The 12,543-nt window shown below is 46.1% G+C and overlaps 1 protein-coding gene across 4 annotated transcripts in view; it reads right to left on the reverse strand.

Annotated features, from left to right (window-relative positions):
- The window catches only part of SEPHS1 (selenophosphate synthetase 1), a 31,638-nt gene that overhangs the window by 17,987 nt on the left and 1,108 nt on the right, over positions 1–12,543 (reverse strand). For 2 of the 4 annotated variants that reach the window (XM_049624613.1, XM_049624609.1), the window contains exons 1-5: positions 11,559–12,524; positions 9,956–10,225; positions 4,788–4,891; positions 2,668–2,775; positions 1,284–1,438 (exon numbers count right to left, since the gene is read on the reverse strand). In XM_049624613.1, coding sequence (XP_049480570.1) covers positions 1,284–1,438; positions 2,668–2,775; positions 4,788–4,891; positions 9,956–10,148 — 560 coding nt within the window. In that variant the 5' untranslated portion in view covers positions 10,149–10,225; positions 11,559–12,524. Of the gene's footprint in view, positions 1–1,283; positions 1,439–2,667; positions 2,776–4,787; positions 4,892–9,955; positions 10,226–11,558; positions 12,525–12,543 lie in introns of those variants that run through there. The other 2 variants (XM_049624611.1, XM_049624610.1) reach the window with 2 other exon arrangements.

Genomic DNA, 12,543 nt, shown 5'->3' on the forward strand with positions numbered 1-12,543 from the left:
AAAAAGAGACAGAAAGAGGGGCGCTTGGGTGGCTCAGTCGGTTAAGTGTCCAACTTGGGCTCAGGTCATGATCTCGCGGTTCGTGAGTTCGAGCCCCGCATCGGGCTCTGTGCTGATGGCTCAGAGCCTGGAGCCTGCTTCCGATTCTGTGTCTCCCTCTCTCTGACCCTCCCCTGTTCATGCTCTGTCCCTCTCTGTCTCAAAAATAAATAAACGTTAAAAAAAAATTTTTTTTTTAAAGAGAAAGAAAGAGAGAAGGGGAGAGAATCTTTCCCAAGATCCAGAAAAGGCCAGAAAACACAGGAAAAGATGCTTGCGTTATTAGCTACCGAGGAAATGCCCATTTCACTCAGGGCTGTGTCACCTCCCACCCGCTAGGACGGCTGCCATCAAACATGCAGACAAGAACCAGGACTGGTGAGGACACGGACGTTCTCCCACAATACACAGTTACCACAGGACCCAGTAGTTCTTAGGTATATACCCGTGGGACAGGGAATGTACGTCCACGCAAAAGTTCACAGCAACATCATTCGTTAACACATCCATCAACTGTGAACACACCAATGTCTAAAATGGGCAAATTCACAAAACGGAAAGTACATTACTGGTTTCCAGGATGGGGGGGTGGGAGGGAATTGACAGTGACCACTAATAGATACAGGGTTTCTTTCGGGGGCGACCAAAACGTTCTGGTATTGGACAGCAGTGATGGACGCACAACCTTGTGAATGTGAAAAACCAACGAAGTGCATACTTTAAAAAAGTTTAATTTTACGTGGTATGAAATTTTGTTAAATAAATTGTACCTTAATGAATAAAATCTAGGGGGTGCCTGGCTGGCTCAGTCACAAGAGTGAGTGACTCTTGATCTCGGGGTCGCAAGTTAGAGCCCCAGGTCGGGTGCAGAGATTACTTAAAGAAATACGTATTTTAAAAAATCCAGAATTTTTAATAAACAGGAATAAAGCACTGATGCATGCTACAAAATGATGAACCCTAAAACCATCACACTAATATTATGTGAAGTCACAGAAGGCAGAAGGGGAGCAGGGGCAATGTGACGGACATTGAAGGAGGGCAGGTTTCCAGCCGGGTGACAAAACGTCCTAGCTCAACTCTGGTGACGGATGCGTACCTCTGTGAATATACCGAAGATCACTGCTTTGTGTACTCTAAATGTGTGGATTGTATGTGATGCGAATGAGCATCTCAACAAATCTTTGCCAAAAAATGAAAAAGGGGGAAGCAGGTCAGGAGACACAAAACAAAAATCAACTTACATGATAAATTCGTTGGGCTGGCAGACGGTGGTAGCCACTCCTCCCAAAACGATCCAGGGGTTTAACACCGTCTGGCCCCCCGTCACAGACGTCCCTGCCTCCTCGGCTGCGTCTTTAAAACCCTGTATAATTAGGGGCATCACTTTATCCCTTTCCTAGGGTTTAAAAGAACACAAATTAAAAGTCACATAATTCAGTTCAAAACGCAGGAAAGAGAATCCACTCTTGTAGTTTTAACAAAAGATTGCAGGGGCACCTGGGTGGCTCAGTCAGTTACGTGCCCGACTTCGCCTCAGGTCATGATTTCGTAGTTCCCAAGTGTGAGCCCCGCGTCGGGCTCTGTGCTGACAGCTCAGAGTGTGGAGCCTGTTCAGATTCTGTGTCTCCCTCTCTCTCTCTGCCCCTCCCCCGCTGCACTCTGTCTCTCTCTCTCTCAAAAATAAATAAAAACATTAAAAAAAATTTTTTTTTACATAATAAAAGATTGTAAAGCCCTGAAGGAAGTCCTGGAAGCTTACAGATGGGGCAGGGAATAACAGAAAGAAATACGGAACAGTTGACATTGTAACCATTTTATCAAAAGTTAGAAGTTGTTCTAGGTTACAATGTGAATGAAGCCCAGATAACAGAGAATTAAAAACTAGAATGACTGGATACACAGGTCTGCCCTAAATCTGAGCCAGCAACTTACATGGTTCCCAAGAATTCCAAGACTAGCTTAAAAAAAAAAAAATTTTTTTTAATTAATTTTAAAAAAAAGGAAAAAAAAAAAAAAGAACTCTAGAGCTAGCTTAATACGCATCCACATGCCCTTCTCCAGAGCCTGTTAAAGTCATGACCCAAGTGCATGTTGTGGGGGCTTTCCTGCAAATAGGCAGGGCAAGACTTCTTTTGGGGAACAAAAATGATCTAAATGGAAATCCTCTCTGTGTCAACCAACAGGCACTGGCAGCAAGGCCACAGACACTGCTGAGTGAACCATGAACACACACGACACCCGTCTCTTCACCATCCACATCAGCGACCCAAGCAGCAAGCAGAGGAAGGCGGCCAGCCTCCGTGCCACAAGCCGGGGGTCTGCAGGGCGGGCCCGGTCCACACACCTGGCACGGAGGTGCTATTACTGTGGCCTAGACTTTATCAAAGCAAACAAACATGACTGTCTTGGCTTCAGTCTACCTGGAAGACAGAACGGGAAGCAGGTGGTGGAAACGAAAAGAAGAATAGGCCAGACTCTCTATTTTAATTCACGGACAGCTGCCAAAAACTAAACAGGGAGCCCGACAAGAGTAGGAAAGCTGCACTGCCTGGCCGCCTCGCTTTACAGATGAGGGACGCAGGGCTACCCGGTCAAGTGACGCCCCTGAGACGACATACTACTTACCCTGTCCGTCATCTTATTACTGATTCCAAGGAGCATCAGCATATTGTCACATTCCGTGACCCCCATCGCGTAGAGGTCGCTGAGGACATTGGCACATGCTATCCTGCCCTGGAAGAGAGGGGAGGCGTGAGCAAGGACAAGTAGGGGACTTTCCGTGTGTGCCTACAGGGCACGTCCCAGAACTCGGGGACTTTCCAGGGATGTGGTCCCCGTTCTCTGTGTCCTGCATTCAGTCACAGAGCCACGAGGTCGTTCCTTCAGTCTTTCTCACACATTCCTGCAGCAGTAATTTCCATGTTCTTTCCCGTTCTAAGATATTGGGAGAAATCTGCAATTTACGTAGATGGGGAATGGGGGTTGGGGGCACACGCTGGGGTGAGCGAGGCTGGAGCGGATGGTTCTGGGAGGAGAACTATAGAAGGAGAAAGTTTGAAAACAACAGTCCTAAAGCAATCTTGGAAACGGCCATGTATCCTAAACAGACGCTAAAAATATGTTGACTTTACTGGTTACAGAGAAGACGGTTTTTTTATAATACAGGGAGGGAGAAATTTTGGTAGCTTCTTTTCAAGGCTCTAGAAGATAAACAGGAAAAACATCTTGGTTGAGAAATCAAAAAATAGAAGAGACAAAAAAAACAAAAAAAACCCCAACCATCCAAGCTCGAAGTCAGATTGTTTTCTAAAGAAAATAAAAAGTGTTTCCAGCGAGCTATATTATTTAATAAGGGACTTCAAAATGTTTCAAAAGAAATGTGATAAGATTTTGTTCTTTTATCACCACTGGAGATTTATTAAAGAGAAGTTGTCGAGGCACCTGGCTGGCTCAGTCAGTAGAGCGTGCAACTCTTGATCTCAAAATTGTGAGTTTGATCCCCACGTTGGGTGTAGAGATGACTTAGAAATAAAATTAAAAATAAAATAAAATAACATAAATGTTAAGTTGTCACTTCTAGACAGTGAAGGAGAAAAATAACAAATTTTTCTTCTGACATAAGGACAATCAAACCCCCAAGGATTATTTCCAGCAGCTGGTTCATGGCTTGTTGAGGTTTCCTGACGACTTCCTGGCCGATCAGCAGTGAGCTTAGAAGCAGCACCAGCAAGGGCCACAGGTGTTTTGCACCTTGGGGGTGTAGAGCTGCAGCAATTTCCCGTCCCTTCTGTCCTGGGCCCTCTCACGGGCTTTTAAGATATGCTGGATAAAGGATGGATTCCGGTTCTAGCACCTCTGCCTCTGGTGGCGCCTGGGGTGTGGTGCAGGTCAGGCTCAGGATTACTGCTCGAGAGAAGTCACATGCAGAGGCCAGACCAGGTTTCTAGTAAATTGTATGCGTGTCGCTGGCACCTGAGAGGTGGTCTTCCTCCTCCCCGCACTTAGCTGTCTCACAGCCTAGGTCCCTATGTGTGAGGCTTGATCCCAGTGCCCATGACACACAGGGAGGACCATTTCCTAACAATGGGACGTTCCCAGTCGCTTCATCGGCTCCTTGTCTGGTAGGGTAGGGGGTTAAAGTTGGTTAGACCAAGGGGTTGCTGGCGTAACCGTGCACAGAACAAATGGAAAATACATCTAGGCAGGCCACGATCAGCAGCTAGAAACTTCAACGCAGCAGTTCGGACATGTTTTCTACACAGTGGCAGCTAACACACCGAGGTGGATGGTGACCAGAATCAGAATGAATGGTCAAGAAGCTTAACTGTGGTGAGATGCTAAGCTGTTTACTTCCGGAAGGAAACATCTAGGATCAGTCCCGCTACAGAGTATGGTTAACACCTCTAAGCCTGAAACACAGGAGTGTGGAGCTGACAACGGTCAAAGAGAGAGAGAAAGAAGGAAACCACAAACATGTCAGTCAACACACATGCTGAGACAACAGGTGTTCGTGCAGACGTGCATCAGGTACAAGAGCAGCAGAGGGCTCACCGCGTCTGCCGTGACTGCCTTCCGCAAGGTACCAAGTGTGAGCAGGGCACAGATCCACTGGCTCCACGTGCAGAAGTCAGGGCAGGGCGGGACGAGAACAAGTTGGGTGTGACGAAAACAAAATCCCCAGCCACAGCCCCAAACCCGACCAACAAGCAGTCCCAGATGTAAAAACGCACCAGGGTCAAACTCACCATCATGTAAGGGTCATCGACGATAGGATAAATGTAATCCGTGGTCTGAACCAAAGAAAGACCGCCGTGCCTCAAAGGAATGACACAAGTATCCATTCCAATGCCTGCAAAGATGAAAGTTACCATCACCCAAAAACCAAAAGGAAAAGCCGTTTCATTTCCTACCACTGGTGTTGTGAAGACGAACAGTTGTGTGCACGACACTTGAGGAACACTGCACCCTGCCAATAAAGCAATATGTTTCCTATCAAGTAGCATTAACTGAAATAAACGTGAAACATAACTAGCTTAAGATAGAAAGTGAGAATAAAATTCGTTAGTCATGAAGACTCAACTTCTACACGGTACAATTTTTAGACTTTAACGATGCTTCAAATGGAAATTTCCCCTTCATATTACTGTATCATGTGACTGGCACCACAGAGAATTTCCTTAAAGACGAGAAAGTGTAAGTACAACTTGGGTTGTCTTATCTATAGGTGCTTTCTGAACCGATCTTCAGGCAATTATTCTATTTTCCCCAACAGAAAATCTGTAAAATCTTTTACACACATAAAAAAAAAAAGTTACGGGGCACCTGGGTGGCTCAGTCGGTTGAGCATCCAACTTTGGCTCGGGTCATGATTGCGTGGTTCGTGAGCTCGAGCCCCACATCAGGCCCGCTGCTGTCAACTTGTCACCGGAACAGGTATTCAGATTCATTGCTTCCAGTCAAGCAAGTACATACTCTGTGGTACCTAGGTGATCTGTTACGTAGGTTCCCGGAAGCATTTTTTAAGAGGAAACTTTAACATTTCATGATATTCCTCTTGTGGAAAACTTGTAAATGTCACCTTTACTAACTTACATTATGAACAGGGAAAAATACTTTGCTAAACAGGCCTGTAGGAAACATTTCAATTTATTAAGAATTGTTTCTAGGGGCTCTTTCCCGGTCTCTCTCAAAAAAATAAAAAAAAAATTGTATCTAAATGTTTAGAAAGATAACATGGACAATTGATGATCTAATTAGAAATAATTCCCTTTTACTCAAATCAGTTTAGAAATGATGAAGACTGGGCTGCCGTAGGCTACCTTTCTTTGAAAATCACCTGTAATGCAGGTGTTCTCAAATTCAGACTGGCCTTCCCACCAAGTAAGCTGAATACCGAGTGCTTTCCATGCGTCTCTCCAAAGGATGCCCTCCAGACCTCTGGGATTATTTCAACTTTGTGGCGAACAGCCGAAGGCAGAGAGAGAGTCAGGATGAAACAGCAAAGGACACAAGCGCACAGCAGGCACCCTCGCAATTCAGAATTCCAAATCAGAATTCCAATCCGAAGGAGAACAAGTCCTGTCTGCATCATGCTGAAGTGAACACACCAGTACCTTTCATGTTTTGCTTGAGCAACACTGCTGAGGCACAGCTAACCCAGATCCACAACGGCAAAATACCCAACAGAGGCCGACTCACAGGGCACCTTACTTCCCCTGGCCTTGACCCCTTATTACGAATGCAAAAACAAAATCAGGTTTAATAAAAAGTCACAGGCTTTGCGAAGGCGGGCTGATTTTCTGCAAAGCAGTGTCTGGATGGCAAGTCTCACAGATCTGTGACAATGGAGCAGGCTGCCCAGGTAGTGAGTGATCCCCAGCGGGAGGTCAGACCCCGCAGGGAAATGCACGGAAATTCATCCCCGGCAATTTCACCCGAGGTCGGCTGTTGAGCAGGTAAGTGCCAAGGTGAAGAACCACAATTTAACTCATATTGAGTCTCCCTAAATTGGTAACGCCAACAACAGGTTATTCTGAGAATGTTACTATTTGCTTTAGAAAAGAGTGAAACACTGTTTTCTTTGGGGTTTTCATGTAAACTACAGGACTCCTGAAATAGAATGAATGCAGCTGCTGAATGTTAGCTTTCAATGTTTCTAATCTGGCTAATCCTAAATTTGAATTAAATACATTTGAGGGGCCCCTGGGTGGCTCAGTCAGTTGAGCATCATCTGACTCTGGCTCAGGTCGTGGTCTGGTGGTTTGTGGGTTCGAGCCCGTGTCCTGCTCCCATGCTGACAGCTAAGAGCCTGGAGCCTGCTTCGGATTCTGTCTCTCCCCCTCTCTCTGCTCCTCCCCTGCTCACACTCTGTCTTTCTCACTCTCAAAAGTATATAAACGTTACAAATAAATAAATAAATAAATAAATAAATAAATAAATAAATAAATAAATTAGATTCGTGAAGAACTTATTTCTACTTATATGCAGCATCAGAGCATTCTGAGTGGTGACTCTTGAGCCTGTGTACCAAAAAACCCAACATTTCATTAGTAACGTTTCAGATCAACTATATTTACATGATGTTTTTTAGATACAATGCATTAGGTTAAATCGAATATGTTAGAATTAATTTCTTCTGACGCTCTCTGTTTTAAAGATTCAGAAATTTGAAATTATACATATGGCTCACATCACATTTCTTTTGGACAGCACCAGTCCGGTCTGTGGTGATTGGGGGAGAGAGGGACAGTCCAGGGAGAGGGCAAACGGTAACAGAGGAAATTGCCACAGAGTGGAGGAAGCCTCAAATACCAGAATGAGCGGTGCAGATTCAATTATCAGTGGATGCTGGAGAATTCTAAGCTCTCAGCAAGACTGAAGCCGTCAAGAAAAAATAACCCAGGGGCGCCTGGGTGGCGCAGTCAGTTAAGCGTCCGACTTCAGCCAGGTCACGATCTCGCGGTCCGTGAGTTCGAGCCCCGCGTCAGGCTCCGGGCTGATGGCTCGGAGCCTGGAGCCTGTTTCCGATTCTGTGTCTCCCTCTCTCTCTGCCCCTCCCCCATTCATGCTCTGTCTCTCTCTGTCCCAAAAATAAATAAAAAACGTTGAAAAAAAAAAAAATTTAAAAAAAAAAAGAAAAAATAACCCAATGATCACACCGTCACCACCAGTGATGGTGATCAATACTCGATAGCTCGTAAGTACCAGGCAAGAAGCACTGATTTTAACATTTCTTTAGTTAGAATACATCTAAATAAACATGTGTACATTTAACAACTGTTACATCTTAGAACCCGGGAGGTAGGACACTCTAGCTTGGAAACAGATACGGGTGCCTAGGTGGCTCAGTTGGATAAGCTACCAACTTCGGCTCAGGCATGATCTCACAGTCTGTGAGTTTGAGCCCCACATCGGGCTCTGTGCTGACAGATCGGAGCCTGGAGCCTGCTTCGGATTCTGTGTCTCCCTCTCCCTCACTCTTGCTCGTGCTCTCTCTCTCCTTCTCAAAAATAAACAAAACATTAAAAAAAACTTAGAAACAGATACACATGGTACATATACACACACAAATAATTTCTGGTACTTCCAACAATTACAAACAGTTCATCTTACAGACTGGGAAACTGTCACTCAGAAGGTAAGACCGTGCACAGATTACCATTAGTGACAAGTAAGTGACTGTTGTCAGGATACGAATCTACATCCAATTCCAAAGCAAAGCTGTGGCTATCTGGATATGTCACTTCTGTACAAGGTTCTAACACTATGCTTTCTTCAGCGTCCCTTTGTTTGCAACCTGGGGTCCATGTACCCCTAGAGAACACCGTGAACGCTACATTTTGCGGGTGTGCATTTTTCTGGGAAAGGGTCACGGCTTCCAATGACTTCTCAAGAGCCCTGTGTGACTAGACTCCTTTGCTACCGTGTTCTGGTAACAGATTTTTCTACCTCTCCCCTTGCTGCTGACATCTGTCCCCGTTGCCACTGCTAGGTTACAGCTGGTGCAGCCCCTCTCCTCACTTCAAACACGCTGGTCTCAGAGACCCGAGGGCAAACAGTACGGTGGGCAGAGGAATCAGAGGACGCGGACTCCAGGTCCTGACCCTCACCGAGAGACACGGAATGACTTACTCGACCTTCCCCGGCATCACGGGGCTGAGGGAAGGAGCGAATGATGTGACCCATTTTCAAAATGCTTCCCCGCGCATGGCATGCTCAGCGAGGTCCGCAGGGAAGTCAGAAAGAGGTATTAGGACTTTACACGTAAGGTTTTTATCGCATCTCTTTTTGCCCATTTGGCAGCGTCTTTCTCGACCACGTTATCTGACAGCTTTCTCGGTATATTCTTATTGCCTGACAAGTATGTCGACAGCCGATCCAGCTCACTCCCGTGGTATTTCTCCCGGCTTCCACACCAGCCAGACGACAGTGGTTTTCACACTGAACTCCTTCCTGGGAGCTACCCCGCGGCCCCTAGAGTGTGGGGTGTGAGTTTTCCTCTCTCCCCACCAAAGCAGCTCGGCTTTGATATATTCTTTGGGGAAGAAAGGAGGATCTCGGGTTGGAGGACAGAACTACACAATAAGACAACGGGTGAAAGTGAACGAAATGAAAACCTTCTGTAAGAAAGCTGATCAAGTCGAATACCACGACTACCAAGCACCCAAACTCCTGGAATACGTGCCAAACACTCAAAAGGCAAAGCGATCACGGTGTTTCGCCACGTCCTTAACGCACCACATGATAAAAGCTAACAATTTCCAACGGCCTAGAATTTCTTTCTGAGCTCTGTGTTTGGGAAGAGGCAAACCACTAAAAAAGGAATTTAGTAAAGAAGGAAAACCACGCTCTCGATGCCAGATGACGTCCCAGGGTCAAGCACAGCTTCAGTCTTCTCCCTCCTCCCCACAGGAGCTCGGCAAACAGTGCATATTGCAAAGGAACCCCCATTCCTCCCCAACCCAGCCACTGCCCCCAAATCACCGCACAATGACGCACAGACACACCTTTCTTTCCTAAGGCAGAGAAGAGAACGCAGGCATTTTAAGGAAAGTTTTAGGACAGAGGCATAAAGGAGTTTCTGCTTAACCCTCAGCTAACTACAAAATTCGATTTAGCAAGAAACACTTTTACTGTAACAGAATTGTCTCAATTGCACACTTAATAATAGCTTAAAAAAATGGCTACAGCACATTCCTTGATGCTTTTCAAGTATTTCCTCCAAATAAGCTACAATAATGTCATAGCTATCACTGCTTTGCTCTTTGGATCCTCGCAGAAATTAGATTTTTAAAAAAAAAAAGAAGAAGAAGGCAACATGGGAGGACAGAAATTTGGCTTTTGACCCACTGACTACAACTGCAGCCAAGACGCTGTACTTGGGGAAGTATAAAGGGAAGAAGGGCTCACGTACCAAGTCTTGGCATCACTGCTCCCAGAAATTGCTCATCTTCTTGGAAGTGGTTCTCTTGTAAGGATTCCAGCAGTTTCTGCAGGACATCTTGGGGCACTTTGCAGCCAGTGCCCTTGAGTTCAGTGAATCTGGTTAGCCGGAAGCTCTTGTCCAATTCATAACTTTCCGGGTTAAAGGACTCCCGCGTAGACATGGTTCTTGGGCACACACACCTCACAGCTGGGCTCCTCCCCTCCCGCTCCTAGCCGCCTGGTTTCTTTACAGATCCACCTAGGCATCACCAAAACACAAAGACACCATTACAAGAATGCTCACCAGTATTTTGCTAAGAATCAAGTGAATACAAGACGGTGTCGAGCAAGGAAAGATTTGAAATCATCCAGACCAGGGATATGCCGATTTGAGGCCACAACAGTTCACTATAGTGATGCAGAAGCCCGAAGAACTCATTTAAGAAATTGTACCATCAGACATCTTCTAGGGAAGGTCTGAGGTCTGTGTTGCTGTAACTGTGGCTCTGACGGGCAGCCAGGACGCCTCCCCTGAAGAAGGCACTACGGGCCAGCTGGCACATGACACAAGGCCATCTTGAGCAGTAAGTCTCATAGGCTCTTCTGGCGGCCAACATCATGAGAAAACTTCTAGTCACTTCATCTGTCAGCCTAGAAGCACTACGGTTTAGAAATCAAGAAGTCTTGGCTAAAGTGACTTCTCTAGAAAACCTTTTAACATCTTCTGCTGTCCCCCACAGAAAAATAAAATGCCCATTAGACACGCTGCAGGAAAAGGATGCTGACGGAAACGCATTTGATGAAATTCTTCGTGATGCTCAATTCACTTTTAGAAAAAAGCATGTTTTCATTCTGAGCCAGAAGGACAACGTGATCCAAAACTAAGGAAGCCTCACTAAAGAACAGAACTTGAAAGAAAAGTGGAACAGCTGTTTAACACACCAAGATTAATTTTCTCCAAGAGAGCGGTGGAAAGTTTTCTAACGTTTTAATGCAGTGCTCTTTCCTAGAAAGCAAACATCCCACCCAACGAACCAGTACCCACACATCATTGAGAAAATATGCTTGCTCCTGGTCGTTACCGCTTCGTTGCAGAACTAAAATGAAAAAAAATCACACTGTACGAAATCCCTAGCATTAACGTACTTGGTACCACTGGAAGTTTCTAGAGCAAGCCCATCTAAGTCCGAAGTCTCAGAGGTGCAACCAGAATCTTACATGCACTCCCAAGGTTTATGAACCTCCAGATTGATACTTTACTGGGCATAGAATTACAGACACCCCAAATTTCAGGGTCAGTTTCCCCTATAAAATTTACGATGAAGAACATGATTCCCATTTATAGAGTTTTCTATCCCCTGGCAACCACATCACTCATTTAAAATTAATCTCCCTCTCTCACACACAAAACAAATAAATAAATCTCAGAAAGCCTGAGTTTGGGCGGTAATCCAAACTGTCTTTACAAAAACATCTTCGGGGTGAGCAAACATTTCAGTTTGTAACGTACAACTGAACAGGAGTAAATCTTCAAATATTCCAAGAAAACAACCCATCCAAGAGAAGGGTGGCAGGAGAGCAAAGGAAATTACCTAGAGGGGAATTCTGAAGCCATTTTAGAGTTAGGAAAAGTCCAATAGCACTTTGACTTGCTAGAGTTTGGAACAAAACAGTCCTTTCCTCACAAAACGCCTCGCATTTAACACCGCCTCACTCCTACCAGGAGAAAAAAAAAATCCAACTCACGAGGCATCCAGTTATTTTCCTACCTCCAAGCCTAACCCCCACCCCCCAAAAAAGAGGCGGGGAACTGGGGGGACTAACCATCTTTCAAACATAACTTCTGTCTTCCCTGATTTTTAAGAAGAAAAATGTCTAAAACACCTTAAGTCCAAAAGCACTCTGAAGTTTTAAAATTCCAAATGGAACGAGGGATACACATCACACTCACATCCAAACCTTGCAAACTTACAGGTTTTGGAGGGTGGGTGTGAGAAAATGGGGGGTGGGGGGAGATGTACTCGGGGAAATCGTAATTAATGGGGGGAGTAAATTTGCATAATAAGAGAGCTTCAACTCCAACCCCAAAGCTGCATGTTTACACCTTTAAAACAATGATATGAATATTTAAAGACAACGGTTAACCCTTTCCTTCTCGGCCACCTTTGAATTTTTTTTTTTCACCGAGAGCGCCAAGCGGGCCGCACAGCTCGGGGAGCACGGTAAGCGGGGACGGGAGAGGGTGCAGCCGCAGCCCCATACCTACCTCCCTACCCCCAAGCCCTTAAGCCCAGCAAAGAAACAATGGGGTGGGCTCCAGGCCCGGCGCGCGGGGACCGGGCTCTCTCCATGCAGCACGCGTCCAGGAGGCAGCCGGAGCGCCGAGGCCGGCACGCGGGGACACCTTAAATCTCAGGCTGCCGCCTTTAAAGGCAGACCCGGCCTGGGCTCTTTGTGCGGCGCGGCGCGGCGGGCTGGCCGCGTCCGGGCGGAGGCAGCGCGGCGGCGCCGCCGGCTGGGCCATGCCAGCCCGATGTCCCCGGCGGCGGCTGCGGCGGCGGCGGGAACCGCAGGGAA

The sequence above is a fragment of the Panthera uncia genome, chromosome B4 (assembly GCF_023721935.1).
Source record: "Panthera uncia isolate 11264 chromosome B4, Puncia_PCG_1.0, whole genome shotgun sequence".
NCBI lineage: Eukaryota > Metazoa > Chordata > Mammalia > Carnivora > Felidae > Panthera > Panthera uncia.